General features: G+C 43.1%; 1 protein-coding gene across 2 annotated transcripts in view; it reads right to left on the bottom strand.

Moving 5' to 3' along the window:
• NT5E (5'-nucleotidase ecto) overlaps positions 1-17,347 on the bottom strand; it is a 51,731-nt gene that overhangs the window by 24,319 nt on the left and 10,065 nt on the right. For both annotated transcript variants that reach the window (XM_063605407.1, XM_003822843.6), the window contains exons 2-3: positions 4,208-4,430; positions 67-255 (exon numbers count right to left, since the gene is read on the bottom strand). In XM_063605407.1, the coding sequence (XP_063461477.1) occupies positions 67-255; positions 4,208-4,430 (412 nt within the window). The remainder of the gene's footprint in view (positions 1-66; positions 256-4,207; positions 4,431-17,347) is intronic.

Below are 17,347 nucleotides of genomic sequence, written 5' to 3'. Positions count from 1 at the left end.
AAAGGCAAAAGAGACACAGTACTTATCTGGACATCCTGGCCCGTGCAATCCTTTTGAAACGATTACCTGTGTAAAGAAATGTGTTGGAGTGTCCTCCCACCACGACGTCCACACCCCTCACTTTCTGAGCGATGAGTTTATCCATTTCAAAACCCGAATGTCCCAGTGCAATAATTTTGTTCACATTTAGAGTTTTTAACTTATCTACTTCAGGTTGTAATGCAGTGATTTCATCTTCAAACACTAAATTTGTCCCTAAGGAACAAAATAAATAAAATGGATATTTATTAACAATTTTTATTATATTACTTATTATACATATTAACATGCAAAGGTTAAACACCTTAATTCACTAAAGCTCAAGAGTCAGTAAAACCAAAACATATTTATTCATTAAATACAAAACCCCTAAGAAGTAAATAAAAATTCAAATCAATATCCTCATTACATTCACTTTATGTTGTATTAGTTTAAGGTTGTGGATATTGTTTTGCTTGAAGTTGGTTACAAACTGTGAGGAGGCTTCAGATATTGTTTTATATATTTGTACATCTCAACTTCCACAATACCAATGCAGAAAATGCCTGAGCACGTAAGCATGATACACAAAAGAGTATTAGCAACTCCAAGACGTTCGTTGGAAACTTGGGATAATCAGTGTTCAAACTTAAAACTGTCAGCAAGTAGTCCTTGAATGCCTATTTTAATATGGCAGTTGATAACTTTGTCATGTTCTCTTTAATGCCAGCAGGCCAGGCACAGTGGCTCACGCTTGTAATCTCAGTACTTTGGGAGGCTGCAGCAGGCAGATCACTTGATGCCAGGAGTTTGAGACCAGCCCAGGCAAAATGGCGAAACCCTGTCTCTACTAAAAATACAAAAATTATTCAGGCGTGGAGGCACAGGCCAGGTACTTGGGAGGCTGAGGCAGGAGAATGTCTTGAACCTGCCAGGCGGAGGCTGCAATGAGCCGAGATCATACCACTGCACTCCAGCCTGGGCAACAAGAGCGAGACTCTGCCTCAAAAAATATATAAATATATAAATAATGCCAGCATTAGAGCATTATTGAGCTCTGTGTTAATCATGGGGGCCTCATCTAAATGTTGCTGGCACTGGGATTGTGTACATTCTTCCCTGGGTGCTTATTACTGCACATAGTGGTAACAAACGATAGCCTTTTGTTATCAGTAGTCAAGCATGGCTCTCATTGTGCAACCCAGGTTCTCTGTGTGCAGCAAGGCAACTGGTTCCTCCAACTGGCTCTGTTAGCCACATTTGAGGAAGCTTTGAGGTTTTATGGCTATCACTGGCATGAAGATGACTGCAAATACAGACATGCTGCCCTGAAGTCATGTCTGGTACTCTGTGACTAGGGAGTCCTCCAGTAGATCCAGACTTTCTTACACTGATTTCTAAGAACTAACACTAAACAAGGGAAGGAGGGTGGGAGAATGACATTTCATTAAAAACTTTCAAAATGCAGGAGTCTGCAAACTCCAGTTTGAAAAGTACTAATCCAAAGAGTAATAAGATTATTAGAAATGCATCCCTTGTTCCACTGTGAGGTTTAGGAATGTCTGTGTGCTTCAGCAGGGGAACTCCTGAATCCTTAACATTAGCCAACTCCACAAGTGCAAATTATCATGGAAGATAATTCATGGCTGACATCATAGCCAGGGAGGCCCCAGAATGACAACCTAATAATTAGCAGCTCACAGATGTGTTGGACAGGCAAGGCTGTCTGTAACTCATAGGCAATGTTGAAAAATCAAGACTTGTAGTTTTGCCACCGTTGTCTATCATGAGAACATCAAGGACAATCTGCTTCCTGTTGGTTGCCCCAAGAAGCCCAGGGCTCCCCGTTGACCCTCAGTGCTATGTTGCCTTCTATGTGAGCCTTTCCTTGAGCATCTCTTTGAAACAACAAGGTATACCTTCCCCCCTGCTGCACTTGCCATTCCCCTCCTGCTTAATTCTTCTCCACAGCCTTAGCACCTTCTGACATACCAAACCATTTACTCATTTATTGATTCCCCCACCGAACATGTAAGCTCCAGTGGGCAACTTTTTTTTTTTTGGTCAGTATCCCTGGTGCCTAAAACAGTGCCTGGCACACAGACAGGTACCCAGGGGAATGACTAAATGTCGAGAGTATGCTACCATCTTTTGCTTAAGGTATGGCTGCCAAGAAGGAAAAAAAATTCAGAGAAATGCCTCTGAGGACAAAGGAATGTATTCCTCTATTATATCAGAAACCTCACAGGACCAGGCATCCCATATATACAAAGCATGGCTTATATTTCAAGATGTCATGAGGAGAGTTGTATTGCAGGTATTTCATGATCTAGCTAAAATAAATTAGATTAAATGTGCTAGAAATACAAGTTATACCCCTGTGGGTGCCCAGGCCACTAGGACTGGGAGAACTGGGCTTGATTAGGGTCAAAGAACTGTGGGAAGAACCCACACCAGGCTGCTGGGCCTGTAGTCTTGGAAGAAGCAGTGCTCCTGGAAACATTCTATTCCATCCCATCCCTTTCCCCCCACACTGGGCCCTGCAAAATGCAGCCCTCTCTTCCAGCAGCTGCTGGAAACAGCAGTGTCACTTTGGATCCCCTCTCTGTTACAGCCTGGTAAAGGGCTGGTCAGAGTCCCAGCTGGGGCAGTTTGATTTCTGGAGCTGCTGTGCCTTTCCACCAAGACCTGCACCTCCTACCTCCTTATGGGTGCCTTTTAAAGAAGAGACAATGCTTTCCTCCAAATCACACCTGAACTTCTCAGCCCTACAATCTAGCCCTGATCCAACTTTCTAGCTTTTCCTAGTCAGAACCCATGCTCCAGGAAATGGAACTATCTGCTGTTCTGTGACTGTGGCCCCTATACCTTCCTGCTCTCACGTATTCATCCCAGCAATGCTTCCTGAGGACTTATCATATGCCAGGCACTGTGCACAGTCCATTGGGCAATAGTGAGACAGCAGAGGTTTCTGCCCCCATGGAGCCTGCATCCTAGCATGTGACTCTGACCTCACTTCTGGAATGTCCTGTGCCCCAGGGATGTTTTACACAGCTCTCAAGGGGCCCAAGGAGGTTCTTCAGCAAGTAAACCTGACCCCAGGGTGGGGTTGGGGGGTTCTTTAGCAAGTTCTCTCACTCTTCTCACTGACCACTCCAGCCCCAGCCGCTCCACCCTGCCTCCAGCTCTGCCTCTATGCCAGCTGCAGGACCCGCTTGCTGCTCTCAGCAAACACAGCTGACTTTTCTGTTGTTGTTTCCAATGGCCTGGACTTATTTATTTTATAATAACAACAGTAAATATATATTTTTGAATTGTCAATTATATGTTCTTTATCAGTTAGTTCTTAATGAAAACTCATGTTTCTAGATAACCCTAGCTCCTATTTTCCCTTTTTTTCTTCAAATATGGAAACACATTTAATTTGGAGAATGTAAAGAAAATGTCATTTTTGTTCTCATTGCCAAAGTATTTCAAAAAGTGTTCTTATAAAAGTGCCTCAAAATAGTTTCTTGAAGGGTCTTAAGATTATATATGTGTGTGTGTCTTATATGTATGTATGTGTATGTGTCATATATGTATGTGTGTGTGTCTTAAGATTATATATATTATATATACATATGTGTATATGTCTATAAATGTATATACGTACACTTATATATGTCCATATATATCATAAGACCACTATATATATTTCCCAGAAAGTCAGATACAAGAATGTCATTGAAACGAGATGAATAATGAAAAGCGAGAAAGGTGAGTTAGCTGGACATGTAATAATCATCCTAGAAAAGGAGCGATAAGGTAAACTGAGGTAAAACCCTGGCTCTGTGCTCATGGCTCCACAGGAGAAGGGCAGTGAGTTTTGAGGCTCTCATTCTCTAGTAAATGAATCTGTACTGTTTAGCACTGGCTATAAATTGTCTCCTCTTCCCGTTTTGAAAGCACTGAATTAGACAAAGATACTGTTTTTGTCAACAAAGAAGTTCACTGAGCAGAAGAGGACATCTCTTTAAGAAGTACCTTGGAATAACAGCATAGAATTTACCAGATTGCTTTTATCAGTGTTATTCTAGTGCACTATTTACCCAGTTGTTCCTACTTTTATCTACAGTCCATAAATATAATGCCAAGCTGTGATTTAGGGCATCTATTTTCAAGCATTGAGTGCTATAAAAGTAGAAATTACCTGGATTTGAGAGAAAAGGGGTTTCTTTGGAAGTGTATCCAACGATTCCCACAACTTCATCACCAACAGGAAGAACCTTATATGGCAAATAAAGTCCTGATATTTGAGATGCTAGTGGCCCCTTTGCTTTAATGTTTGCACTCAGAATTGGAAATTTGGCCTCTTTGAGGAGTGGCTCAATCAGTCCTTCCACACCATTATCAAATTCATGATTTCCCAGTGCCTAGATAAAACAGAAAAGAGAAAAAGAATTAGGTGCTTTAAAAACATAACATTAGTCCAGTATTTCCCAAAACTGACTAAGCTCTGTGAGACATATTGCATGATTTTGTGTCCTCCTCACCTGGGTCAGGCCCAGGGACATTCAGATCATCGTATTGGTTGAGAATTGCTACCCAGGTGTCACACCACCTAATAAAGGTGGTTTGCCAATGTGCATACGCAACACCTGGAGAGCTGGCCAGGGGTCCACTGTCCCACCATCTCAGATCGGGGGCAGGTTTGAATGTTCACATTTACCAGCCTCCGCCCAATTTTTCCATGTTGTTTTTCTCTCATAAACCCACATTTCAGACCCCATGATTCAAGCCGCGATCTGCTGGAGAGAATGATTAACATCAGCAGGACTTTAGCAAAAGGCAACCTGAAATGTATGGTTGGCAGAGACCAAAGGCCTCCTTCCTCATTTCACCTCCTCGGTCATCATTCACCTAGGTTCCCACAATTGCTTCTTCCCAAGCACTCCTGTGGTCCTCTAATTCTTCTGGGAAAATGAAGATCCTTAATAGCAGGCAGGAGCTAGCGTCTCCATATGTTCCAGTGTGGCTCTGGCTTCCTCCTCCAGTCAGCTCTGGGCACCCTTTGCTCCAGTCCCAGCAGTTTCACATCTGGGGAAGAACTCCATGGTGAAATGATTAGGTGACCTTCAGCGGGTTCTGTACCTGCTCCCAGTGCAGGGCTTCAGGAGGAGCAGGGATGGTGACAAGCAATCCTTGTTTCCCACCTTCTTATCTCTCTCCCATTCCTCACTGGTTGAGGAGTGGCTGCTGGGTACAAAACCACCCATTGTCTGTCATTTTGCAGCTCCCCGTAGTGAGTTGGGGGCTGGGGGGGAGTGGAGGGAATCCATGCAGAGGCCCCACTGACAAAGCATGACATGTCAGCTGGCTTCCCAGAAAACCTTCCTCTCCTTCCTCCATTGGCCTCCTGGATACACCCATCTCCTCTGGCCCCCTACCCTACCTGCTCTGGCTGCCAAGGCTGGTTTGCTAACTTAGTACTTAAACCAGCAAATCTCAGACTTGCTAAATACCACATCCAGTTTCGTTTCGCTTTGTGGGTCATCTAGGAACAGGCATGAAGTGCTGGCTGGTGACCCGTCCATTTAAATGAGGGCCTGTGCACTCTCTTACAGCCTCCCCCTCTTCCTTCCTTGCTCATTCCATACTCTGTAATGGCATGTTAGCAGGATCTTTCTTTTATATCAGTCTCCTGACTATATGAGTGCTCCTGGGCCACCAGGCCCTGCCACCTCTCCTGCTCAGTGCTGTCCCCCTCCTTGGCACGCAGGCATTCACTGAGTACCTGTGCCTGCAAGGGTTGTGTATACATCCTCATGTGAATGTGTTTGTGCAGAGAAAGCACAATGTGTTTACATTCCTACATACTTGTCTCCCCTATTAAATTCAGAATTTCTAAATTTGCCTTTTCCCCCATCTCTGATGATCTCATTTTTACCTCTTCCTGTTATCTAATTAACTTTCCTCTTAAAAGCTGATCTGGTCTTACAGGTGGTTGCAGGCTTGGGTAATTGTTATTTTTTCCTTCTATTCTTAGAATGTTATGATTTTTTTCCTATGGTGAAATAAGTCTCCCTTGTTATAGTACAATCACTTTCTTGCTTAACTATAAAATTATTTTGTTTTTAATGAATGTTTCTACAGTTCTTCAAGAAAGACTTTCCAACTTGTTAGCCACCTTGCAGTTTAACAGCAACATTATATTCCTAGCACTTGGCAATAACTGAAGTTATAGTTTTCATTTATTTGTTTGATGCCTTCTCCACCTCCCCAGCCTAACTTGAGCCTAATCCTCCTGAAAGTAGTGACTTTGACTGTCTTTTCACCTCTCTTGCCCCATGGGGAGAGGAGCCCCTGATTCATGGTGCTCAATGTGGTGGGATGGACTGAGTAAATGATCTCATTCCTACTCATACCTTCAACTGTAAACCGAAAATCTCCAGCCCTGACTTTTCTCCTGACGTCTAGATCTGTATGTCAACTGCCATGTGTCATTTCCTCCCAATGTCTCAAAAGTGTCCCAAGCTTACCAGGCTCAAAGCCCCTTCCCTGTGACTCACTGTCTTGGCCCAAGATGCCACCATATACCCAGTCAATAAAGCCAGAAGCCCTGGTGCGGTGGAGTCCCACCCTCTCCCCTCTCCCTCACCATCACATCCTCTGGCATCCCTCTCCCTTACCTAAATGCTCCAGTTTCCACCCACCTATTGTTGCTGCCTTAGTGTGCTCCTGGACTACCACAGCCTCCTAACTGGGTTTCCAGCTATTCTCATTTCTTTTGCTAAACTATTCTTTATATTGCTGCGAGAAGAATTTTTCTCAAATGCAAACCTGACCTTGGCACTCTCTGCCTTAGGTCTCTACAGAAGCACAGCCTTTATGATAGAAGTAAACACCCTAAGCAGGGTCCAGGGGGCTCTTAGGGATCTGATTTTGCCTTCCCCTCCAGCCTCATTCCTGACACCCACCCCATAAAGTGTGAGGAAACAAGGCAGGGGTAGCTCCCTCCCAGGCTCGGTCCGCTCCTCAGCAGTGACCCAGGGCACATCTCAGAACCGCAGTTTCCTCTGGAATGGCAGTGAATGAATAAAATAAAAGCAGTTAAGGAAATGAGCCAGCATTGAGTCATCACTTGCCACATGCCAGCGTCATGGAAAGTGAGTTAGTAAAGAGTACAGAAAATCTGATTTCATGCTGTGAGGGTGGTACTCTTACTGCGCTCATTTTACTGATGAGAAAATCTGAGATCTAGAGAAGTTAAATGAACTGTTGAAGATCACACAATTTGTAAGGGGGAGCTGGGACTAGAACCACTTCGGTTTGATTCCAAAGTTCTTAACCTCTGTGCTTGGCTGTATATTTGCATAAAGCCTAGCATACACAAAGCACTAAAAAAAAAAAAAAAAAAAAAAAAATTCCTAACTACTTGCACAGCAAATGTATCCCTTGCACTACCACAGTGCAAGTAGTTAGTACTACCACGGCAGGGATTCACTGTTGAATGAATAAATGAATGAATGAAAGAATTACTAACAAGTTTCTTTCTTCTATACATAGCTAACTTTTCCACAGAAATTAATGCAGACAAATTCCTTTGTAAATACTTATTTTCTTTAGAAACTTGTATTTTCATTTGACTTCCTTCTACCAGTTTTTCTTCTATTGCACTTACGAGAACTCAGTGATTCCTAAGCTCTTCAGGATCATGCTACTCACCTCAGTACACCAAGTTCCCACCACACCGAGGCATACTGCAGGCACTCAAAAAATCTTGTAAATGCATTGATCTAGTTTATTCGTTTCTATTATTTTTGATTAATAACATGAAAACATCTCAGGAAAAGACTGCCCAAGAGAAGAACATAGAGCAGAGAAATACAGGGGATCATAACAGAGCAGATAATCTTATTCCACCTTTTTTGGTCCTCTCTGAAAGTTCCCATGTAAGTTTCCTTATGTGTTCCTGTACATTTTTTGTAGCTAAACTGTTACTTGCCACTTATTGTTTAACCATCAGTTTAGGTATGTGATTTCCATGACCCTAAATCAGATCTTTTTTTTATTCGTATAAATGTATGGGGTACATAAATCATGTTCTGATGCTCTTTCTCTCTTGTTCTGTTGCTTTCCAAACATTTCATTACTAAGATTGAGCTCATTCATTCACGAACCCTATTCCTTCACTAATTCTAGCCCTATGACATCTTGTATATGTTTACTAAAAACACCAAACTTCACCAAATGCACTTTTCTGTAATTTAAGAGAGCGAAGCCCAGCAAAATGATCTTCAGTATCTCCAACAGCAAAATCACAGAAATACAATGTGAGCATCTGGCCCACCCCCAGCTCCTCACCCCCACCACTTTCTTTATGTAGGAGAAAACCTAAAACACTATTTTTAAAAAAAGAATTGATGATCTTATATGAAAGAAACTTTCCACACTCACACAGAACAAACTCTCAAAAAAAATTGTTTCATTCACAAACAAGTGCCAGTAAGGTATTAGTAGAAATATAAAGGTAACTTGTAAATTAAAACACAGAAATGAAAACAAGAAAACCTGGGCAATTGTCCAGAGAGGGCTACTGGAGTGCCAGGCTGTGAATTGTGAAGCTGTTGGCTAAGCTTTTCACCTGTTTCCAAGCAACTTGGTTTCTCACTTTACAACGAAGACATTGCTTAACTACTTTTTACCAAGTTTGTTTCAAATCCTGACTTCTGAAAAGTTTTAATGGTTCACACACCAAATCATACCAAAATGGAGCCCATTTAAAAGCAGTAGGTGGAGTGAGTAGTTTTATTAATCATTCAGTAATCATCTGCTGGGCACTGGTGCCAGAGCTCACCTGGTGTCAGAGAGAACATAGGGTCAATCTGATGTGTGAACAGACAGACACAGTGGACAGATGGTTAGAGACGTGTGTGCAAGGTACAGCTGATACACCAGAGACAGACGTCTGCAGTAGAGGTGTTATGGAGAGACCTCAAAGATGTCACACCTTGAACTGTGTCATAAGCAGCTCATGGCATCCAGGTGATTTGGTGCTCCTGGAACTGAGGGCACCTGAAAATCTGGCAGAAAAAAAAATGATGCTGCTAAGAGCATCGCTGGGAGATCAGGGAGGGTCTGTATGGTGTCCAAGGAGTCAGGGCTTTCATTTTGAGGGAAGTGGGAAGCCTTGAAGAGAAAGTAGGGCTGGAGGCAGTCCGGGGGTGCTTGGAAAGCTCAGTCTGGCAGCCTGCAGTGAATGGATGGGAGTTGTGTGAGCCTGGTGGTGAAGAGACTGGCAGGAAGTCACCTCTCCCTCAGGAGAGAGGTGACACAGCAAGTGGGGCCGTGGGAATGTGGTGGGGAGGTGACACTGAGGGGACAGTGCAGGAGTGGAAGCCACAGGAATATTCAGCTGGCTGGGCATGAGGGCACGGGCAGGAGAGAGGATGGGGCTTCTGGTGTTTCACTGCTCCTCCGTGCATTTCCAACAGGAACCATATGCATCCTCACAAGTACCTCACTCACAGCGTCACTGGAGCTAAGCACCCTTCTCTGCTGGTGGTTGGCCTGGCAGGATAGGGAGGAGTGGGGAGCTAAGGGGAGATTGGGGGCAGAAGGAGCAGTTACCCCCAATCTCTCTAGACAACTCCACAAAGTGTCTCTTGAAACAGAAGAGAGAGGGGTGCCAGGCCTCTACCCCTCCTGTCCCCTCCCATCTCCCAATGTCTTAACTCACTTTGCCTGGTTTCAAACTGGGTAGGACGGAATTGGGTGTGGGAGTTGGGGTGTCATCTCAACCTTTGGAAAAAGCCTAACTAACTGTTAACTCTTGGAATAAAAATTCTGCTGCAGGTTGAGGCAAACTAACCAACAATGCTGTACCAGCGGCTCGTCAGAGCTGGGCCATGGTGATCTCCTCACAGCTTTATATATCTGGAGACACCCATTTCCCAGTTAAGAAAGCAGCCTCTGTCTCAGGCGCAACCTAACTGCCTCTTGGCCTGTGAGGCATTTTTAGCCTTCAGGGCTTTGTGGCTTGCTTGCTTTTTGTGGTTCAATTTCCTGCTAAAGTTATCACTGTGGCTGTTGTGTTCATTTGTCAGAGGCTTTCAAAACAGAAGTCTTTACTATTTTGGTACCCCAGGCCAGAAAGACTGTGTTTTGTAACCTTTTTTCCATTACAACACACATAGAAAGTGATAAGACTTGGACAGAATTCAAGGTCACATGGATGGGGCTGCCAGGGGCAACTGGATAAGGGGCTGAAGGACCAAAAACTCCAGCCTCAGGATTTAACTCTGTCTCTTTCTCCCTCCCTCCAATTATTTATTTGTTCATTCATTCAGTAAATATTTACCAAAGATTTCTCCTGTGTTAGATACATTTTAAGTGGTTATAGGGATCAATTGATGCATATTATTTAATTATTTAATAACAGGGAGAGGGACTGCTTTGATCAATCAATTCTAACTGGGGAGATCAGGAAGTGGGAGATTTCTGTATAAAAATAAAATGTTCCAGAATAGTAAGAGGCCTTAATGGAAGACCGCAGGATATCCACTGACCTCTGTGTTTCCTCCTGCAGACAATGCAGGCCAACGTCCTGCAGGCCAGGGTCAAGTCTGAGGCCTCCATCCTGGTTCCTGTGTTAGCCACCATCTCTGACCTGCTCTCACACCACGTGTTTTCATTCCTCTTGCTCTCACCCCAGGAGTGTTGTCATGATTTCTTTCATTCACCCATTTTCTCAATACCAACGGCAGCATTAATTTACAGGTGAAAAGAGTAAATGGAGAAGTGGCAGCTCTTCCTTGGAAGAGCTTTGGGAAAAAAAACATAGAAGTTGGCACATGGCCTCAGGACAGTGTGGTCATGCAGCAGAGTTTCAGTGTGACTGCTAAATTCAGTTGCAGATTCCATCCACATTGTGTGTGGGTAAAATGCGATAAAGAGAAAAGTCAGAAGGATTCTTCCCTCTTTATCTAAAAGTATTACCTCTACCATTTGTTACTTGCTAAAGATATATTTTACTGTTGTGAAAAAACCAATAAATAGATTCCATGCTTATTATTATATTAGTACAGGATGGAAAATAATTTTATCTTGAGCGCCATCTCTAGTTGATTGACAGTAACTCCTTGCAGTATGGGGATAAGGAGGGTTCTGAGGCTCAGTCCAAACACAGTGGGAAAGGCTGACTAAATCAATTGACTTCTCTCTTCTTAGGGACAAGTTTTTCTTAGCATCTGCCATGGACAGGGTAAGGGCTAGGGGAGGGTCACATAATGATATCATGCATTTGTTTGCATTTCAACTTGGGTGAGTACCCGTTTAATTTAGTTTCTAAGAGATGATAATTGAATGTTATTTTGAATTCTTTTTAGCATATGAATAGAGATATTATTACTTCATAATTACCTGAAGTAATTTCCAAATAAGGTCATTGTATATTCCCAAAGGGAAGGTAGTTTTTGGCCTGTATAGAGAATTCATGTGAATTACAAGCCAAACTTTATACACAAGCTTTCTCTCATGCCTAACTAACTGCAAGGTATTTTTAATAATCAAAACAAGAAACTTGGATTCAGAATATCTTCATTCTTTGATCGTTGATTCATATGACCTTCTGGGTCTTATTCTTAGTGAACAGGGTTTACTCAAAGCCACTGGACTTTTATAAGCTATCACATCAAATGTAAATATTGACAAATACCCCCAGAAGGTGTTAAAAATACCAGACTGTATCCCACAGGGTTCATTTAACAATAACAACAGGATTTTGAGTCACAGAAGAATAAAATCTCCTTTGGTTCTTCACATTTTCATTTGGTTTTGGCTTTAAACATCAGGCAAAATTCCAGGTATTTGGGTTTCAAAAATACTGGGCTGGGCTAGGCTAGGAAATGGAAACTAGAGGGATGAGGCAGTAAAAATGTTCCAAGTGATGACAAGAGGCTGAAACATGTCAGAAGGGAAACAAAGAAATGTTAGACGGTAAAACAAAGGAAAGCAGAGTTTCTTTAAAAGCAGTGTAGGATGCATGATGCAGAAGAAAAGAATTTTTTAATTCCACATAAATAAATTTTAATAATGTCAAAAAGCCATTTGTCAGAGGTTTGCAGCACATTTATTTAGCTAGTCACTTACACACTAGCTCATTCGTTAAGGGCTGAGGTTGCAGGAAGCCCTATAATTGAAGAGCTAAAGAGACAGCCTAGGCTGGGCATGGTGGCTCATGCCTGTAATCCCAGCATTTTGGGAGGCAAGAAGGGATGATTGCTTGAGGCCAGGAGTTTGAGACCAGCCTAGGCAACATTGGGAGAGTCTCTCTCTCTCTGTCTCTCTTTTTTAAAGAGAAACAGCCTGATTTACTATACGATGGGGCTCAGTTGCCAATCACTCAACATCATCCAGGGAGGATTACAAATTACATTTGTTTTGGTTGATAGGTTTCTGGCATTGTTGCCCACTTCTGATGTTGGGTGGGCTTCCATCCCTGCAGTCCTGGGCCAAGGAATGTTGGCCACAGCAGGTGAATGTGGCATCACACTGAATGGCAGGAAACACCCTGGGGTTCAACCCAGCTGCACCTGGGTTTGGTTGTTGAAAGAATGTATGAATGAGCAAGTACCAAATAGACAGCATTCTACTTGTATGGGGAGGGGGGACGTACAAACTCTCCATACATGCAAAATAGGCACATCAACATTCAGAATTAACTGCCCAACTAATTGAGGTCCAGGAAGGTTCAACTATATCTCTGAGGGGCTAGAGGGCTCCAGCTAATATTTGGATTATATATAGAACTAATTATTCAAGTGAGCGAAAAGAAGTGTCAAAAGAATGTTCAAATTCCGATTATGTGGTTGAGGAAAATAAACACTGGAGAGTACAGAGCATTCAGATGTATTTGTGAGTGATGTGCAGAAAGCTGCCAATATGATGTTGATTTGTTTGGTTCTCTCCAATTTTCAGTTAAGAAAACAACAGATGCTATTAATAGTACGAGGACAAGATGAGCTGAGAAACTACCTTTACTTCCTCCCTCCCCTGCCTGAAGCTGGTCATCCAGCACCTCTCTGCTCTGGAATTTAGACTGAAAAAGAGGAAGCAGAGGCCTGAGGCCACAGCCCCAGGATGGGAGTGGTGCTGTTCCTGTCTCTGAGGTTGGGGATCCACAACCCCCTAGACATTCACAACTTCTGACACCTGAGCTTTAGGAATAATTACTTTTTTGGTTGTTGTTGCCTTTTTAAAAGTGTCATTGCAAACAGAATCTCTCTTTCAAGCTTCCCAAACTAGTATTGCTAATTTTTCTTTCCCCAAGAAAGGCTTCATGACTGAAGATAAAGTAATTGTGACAGTTTCCTTTAACATAAGAGTCCTTGTAAGCACTTGTCTCTCTTCTTAGGGACAAGTTTTTATGGGAGAAAAAACATGCTTACTGCTGATTTCGGCTTAGATGCTAAATATGAGGGTCTGATGTGTCTTCTTCTACAGACCAGATCTTTAGCTCAAGAATCCCCATGCATGGGTGTTAGAATTTCAGTCACTTTTGCTTTGCTGTTTAACCTCTCTCCTTTATAGATCTTACCCAGCCCCTCTGTGTAGTTAAGAGGAACTCGAATGGCCATTATTCACTCTGCTATCTTCTGAAGAGTAATTTTCACCCTAGCAGGTCCTGATCGCTATCCTCAGCACTTAGCAGAGAGCCTGGCATGTAGTAATGCTGAATGAAGATTTGCAGATTGAATGAATAAATGAGCCCCAAAGACTCAGGCTCAAAACTGGGCTCATACTCTTCCCATTCCCCAGGCCATCATTTCTGTTACTACCAGAGTAACATCCCGCGAGCATCCTGGAAACCTCTTCACCTGCAAACAGTGGTCAAATGGAAGCACCTGAAAGACCTACGCTATCTCTCCACAAGGAAATAGCTGCCAAAAAATAAATAAATAACTGTGAAGGAGAAATTAGAGAGTTGTCATGGAAACTTAGACTTGTCCAGTGACAAACCAAGTGATGTAGGCAGATTAGAAGCAAGAGAGAGGGGTGGGGAGGAGCTGAGGTGCTGAGAAGTAACATGCAATAGACCACCCTCTCCAATTCCCCCATTTTATAGATAAGGAAACCACTGCCAAATTCACACAGCTAATAAGTGGAAGAGCCAAGAAGTAAAATCTGGGTGTTCTGACGTCCCATCCAAATCTCTTTCCACTGCTCCTGTCTGCCACAGCCCTGTACAGTCCAATGGTGCCCAGTAAGTCCAGGAAAAGTCTTCAGACTGCATTTCAGGGCTTGAGGTAGCAGGCCTCAGCTGTCAGCGGTAAGCGGAAGTAGAAGAATCCAGCCCCTGTGTGGAAGCATTAAAACCTGCTGACTCTCCCATTGCCTGGTGCTTGAACCCTCATAATCATCTTTTGATTACACCCTCTCCTGAGCCACCCCTGCAAAGAGAAGGCGAGTACAGCCGGCACTTACTGGGGGCTGGCCCTGTGCTAAGCACATTATGTGCACTACTATCTCTTGTAAACCCCACAGCACCCTAGGGGTGGAGACAACAATCACATACCTCACACATGTGGAAATGGAGGTTTCATGAGATTAAATAACCTGCTCCCAGTCCACATATTCTAAGTGGTAGGAAGGGGACTTGATCCCAGTCTCACCCCCACGTTTACTCCCTTAGCCCTATACCTACCAGACAGAATGCCTTTTGCATCTGGTTCCCGTGGATTTGGTCTCCTCAATTACCAGAGTTCAGGTGTTATCATCTCACACTTGGACTGCTGCCTGGCCTCTTTCCTCACCCTCTTCTCTCTTGTCTTCTCCCTCCCACCCTTTTCTGCTCATCTTCCAAAACCGTGATTTCCCTATGTAGCTGGGAGGGTTTTTCCTCACATCAACCAATTCCCCAATTCTGTGTGGACACCAACTTGGTGTCCAACAATTCAGATGAATTCTGACATTCTCTACCTGGACTTAGCATCAGATCCCACAAGTGAGAAGGCTCAAATGCACAAGACTGCCCCCACTTCAGACACCAGTCGAGAGTCCTGGGCCACCTGTATTCCCAACCAACTAGTTATAAATTGGAGGTTCCCATGACCCTATCCTTAGGATTGATAATTGGCTAGAACGAGTCACAGAACTTGGAAAGCACTTTACTGGCTTATTATAAAGCATACGACTAGGGAACAAGCAAGTGAAGAGATGCACAGGGCAAGGCATGGGAGTGGATGGGCAAAGCTTCCATGCCCACTCCATGTGCACCACCTTCCCAGCACCTCAATATGTTCACCAACTTGGAAGCTCTCTGAATCTGGTTGTTTAGGGGTCTTCATGAAGGTTTACCATGAAGGCATGATTGATTAATTCATTGGCTATTGGAGACCGAACTCAATCTGTAGCCCATCTCCCCTCTAGAAGTGGGAGAGGTAGGACTGAAAGTTCTAACCCTCTAGTCATAAATTAGTCTTTCTGGCGACCAGCCCCCTTCCCGAAGCTATCTAAGGGCCCCCAGCCATAGATCATCTCATTAGCATACAAAAGCACAAACACACACACACACACAAACAAACTGCTTTTTCTCTCTACTGTCACACTGAACACCTCTGTGACCAGATGTGTGTGGGATTTCCCCCAGACACCAAACAATTCTCCAGAAAACACAAACTGAGTGTCCTATAATTGAATTCAATTCTGATACTATCTCAAGACACTGTCAGATCCCATAGGTTAAGGGCTCAATCCTACAAGACTGCCCTGACTTCAGGCTGATCACAAGCCTGAGGTTGTGCTTCTGGCTGAATGGCTATAAATCAGGGGTTTCCATTACTTCCTCCTTGGCTTCAATTAACTTGCTAGGAGAGCTTACAGAACTCACTCATTGGTTTATTATAAAGGCTATTACAAAGGATATAGATGAACAGCCAAGTGAAGAATGGATAGGCCAAGATATGGGGGCAATGCGGAGCTTTCATGCCCTACCTGGGTGTGCACCCTCCAGGAACCTCCAAATGCTCAGCAACTAAAAAGCTCCTCACATCTTGTTCAAGAGTTTTTGTAGAGCTGAATCTCCAGTCCCACCCTCCTTTCCTGGACTTTAGTGGGTGGTACTGAAAGTTCCAACTCTTTGATCCCCTAATCTCTTGGACTTGCTGGTGACTGGTTCCATCTTGAAGCTATCTAGGGACCTCACCCTAAGTCTGCAGGAGCATAAACCCAGGTATTATCATGGGGTTTATTATGAATCACAAAGGACATTTCTATTACTTAGGAAATTTCTAGGGTTTTAGGAACTCTGTGACAGGTACTGGGGACAAGGACCAAGTATTTATTTTTTATTATACCACAGTGGTCTTCTACGCAGAAACCACATGGCTGCCCATGGCAACATAGCTCAAACTTCTCAGGTGGCCGTTAGAGTTTACACAACCTCTTCTGCCATGATTCCTGCTACCTCACTCTGGTCCAACCTGGTCCATTGTGTAGATTCCTGCCTCTACACCTTTGCCCCATCCTCCTGTCCCTTCACTGAATCAAAACATTTCACTGTAGGGCTCCAGTTGTTCAAATATGTATGGGACCTCAGAGGTAAGCTGGTTCAAACTTCTATTTTATAGATGAGGAACTGGTGATGCTGAGAAGTGAATTGCATAGCCACAGATTGTAGATTTATCTCTTAAAAGGCAGAGAGAACCGTGGTGATCTCTGAATTTCCAGTGAGGAGTGTTAAAGGTGATAAGCTTTAAATTAGCAAACTATTAGGCAAACTTTCAAAAGCACAAGCCACAAGGAAAAAAAGATTAATTCAATTACAAGAAATGAAGAATTTCTGTTCAATGAAAGATACCATGGACAAAATTAATAGACCTAATATCATCATAATATATTTGCAATGTCTAAAATTGATCACAGATCAAAACCTATAACTCCTGAAAGTCAAAAAATATAGAGCTAACCCAATTTTAAAAATACCAAAGAATATGAATAAGCAATTAGAGAAGAGGAAGCTTAAAAAGTTAACAAACATATCAAAAAATGTCCAAACTCACTAGTTATTAGAAAAGTACATGATAAAGCAGCAATGTGTATTTTACACCTACAATAAAGCTGGATACTGCCACGATATATAGGTAAAATATAGAAATTTACATGTCCTGTTTGGGGATGGGAGTAGGTGGAAGAGAATGGAGGGTGTCAGTCATTGAGGAAACCAATCTTGTAGTACTCAAAGTATGCCCTGTGGCCAGCAATTCTGCTCCTGGGTAGAAATCCTCTGGTGAGACCATCCAGGAAGATATCTGGAGCAGCATTATTTGTGGAGGCCGGGTGTTAGACGCCA

Source organism: Pan paniscus, chromosome 5, assembly GCF_029289425.2.
Source record: "Pan paniscus chromosome 5, NHGRI_mPanPan1-v2.0_pri, whole genome shotgun sequence".
In the NCBI taxonomy this organism is placed as follows: Eukaryota; Metazoa; Chordata; class Mammalia; order Primates; family Hominidae; genus Pan; species Pan paniscus.
Note: the sequence above shows the minus strand (reverse complement) of the source record. Positions and strands in the feature narration are given on the sequence as shown.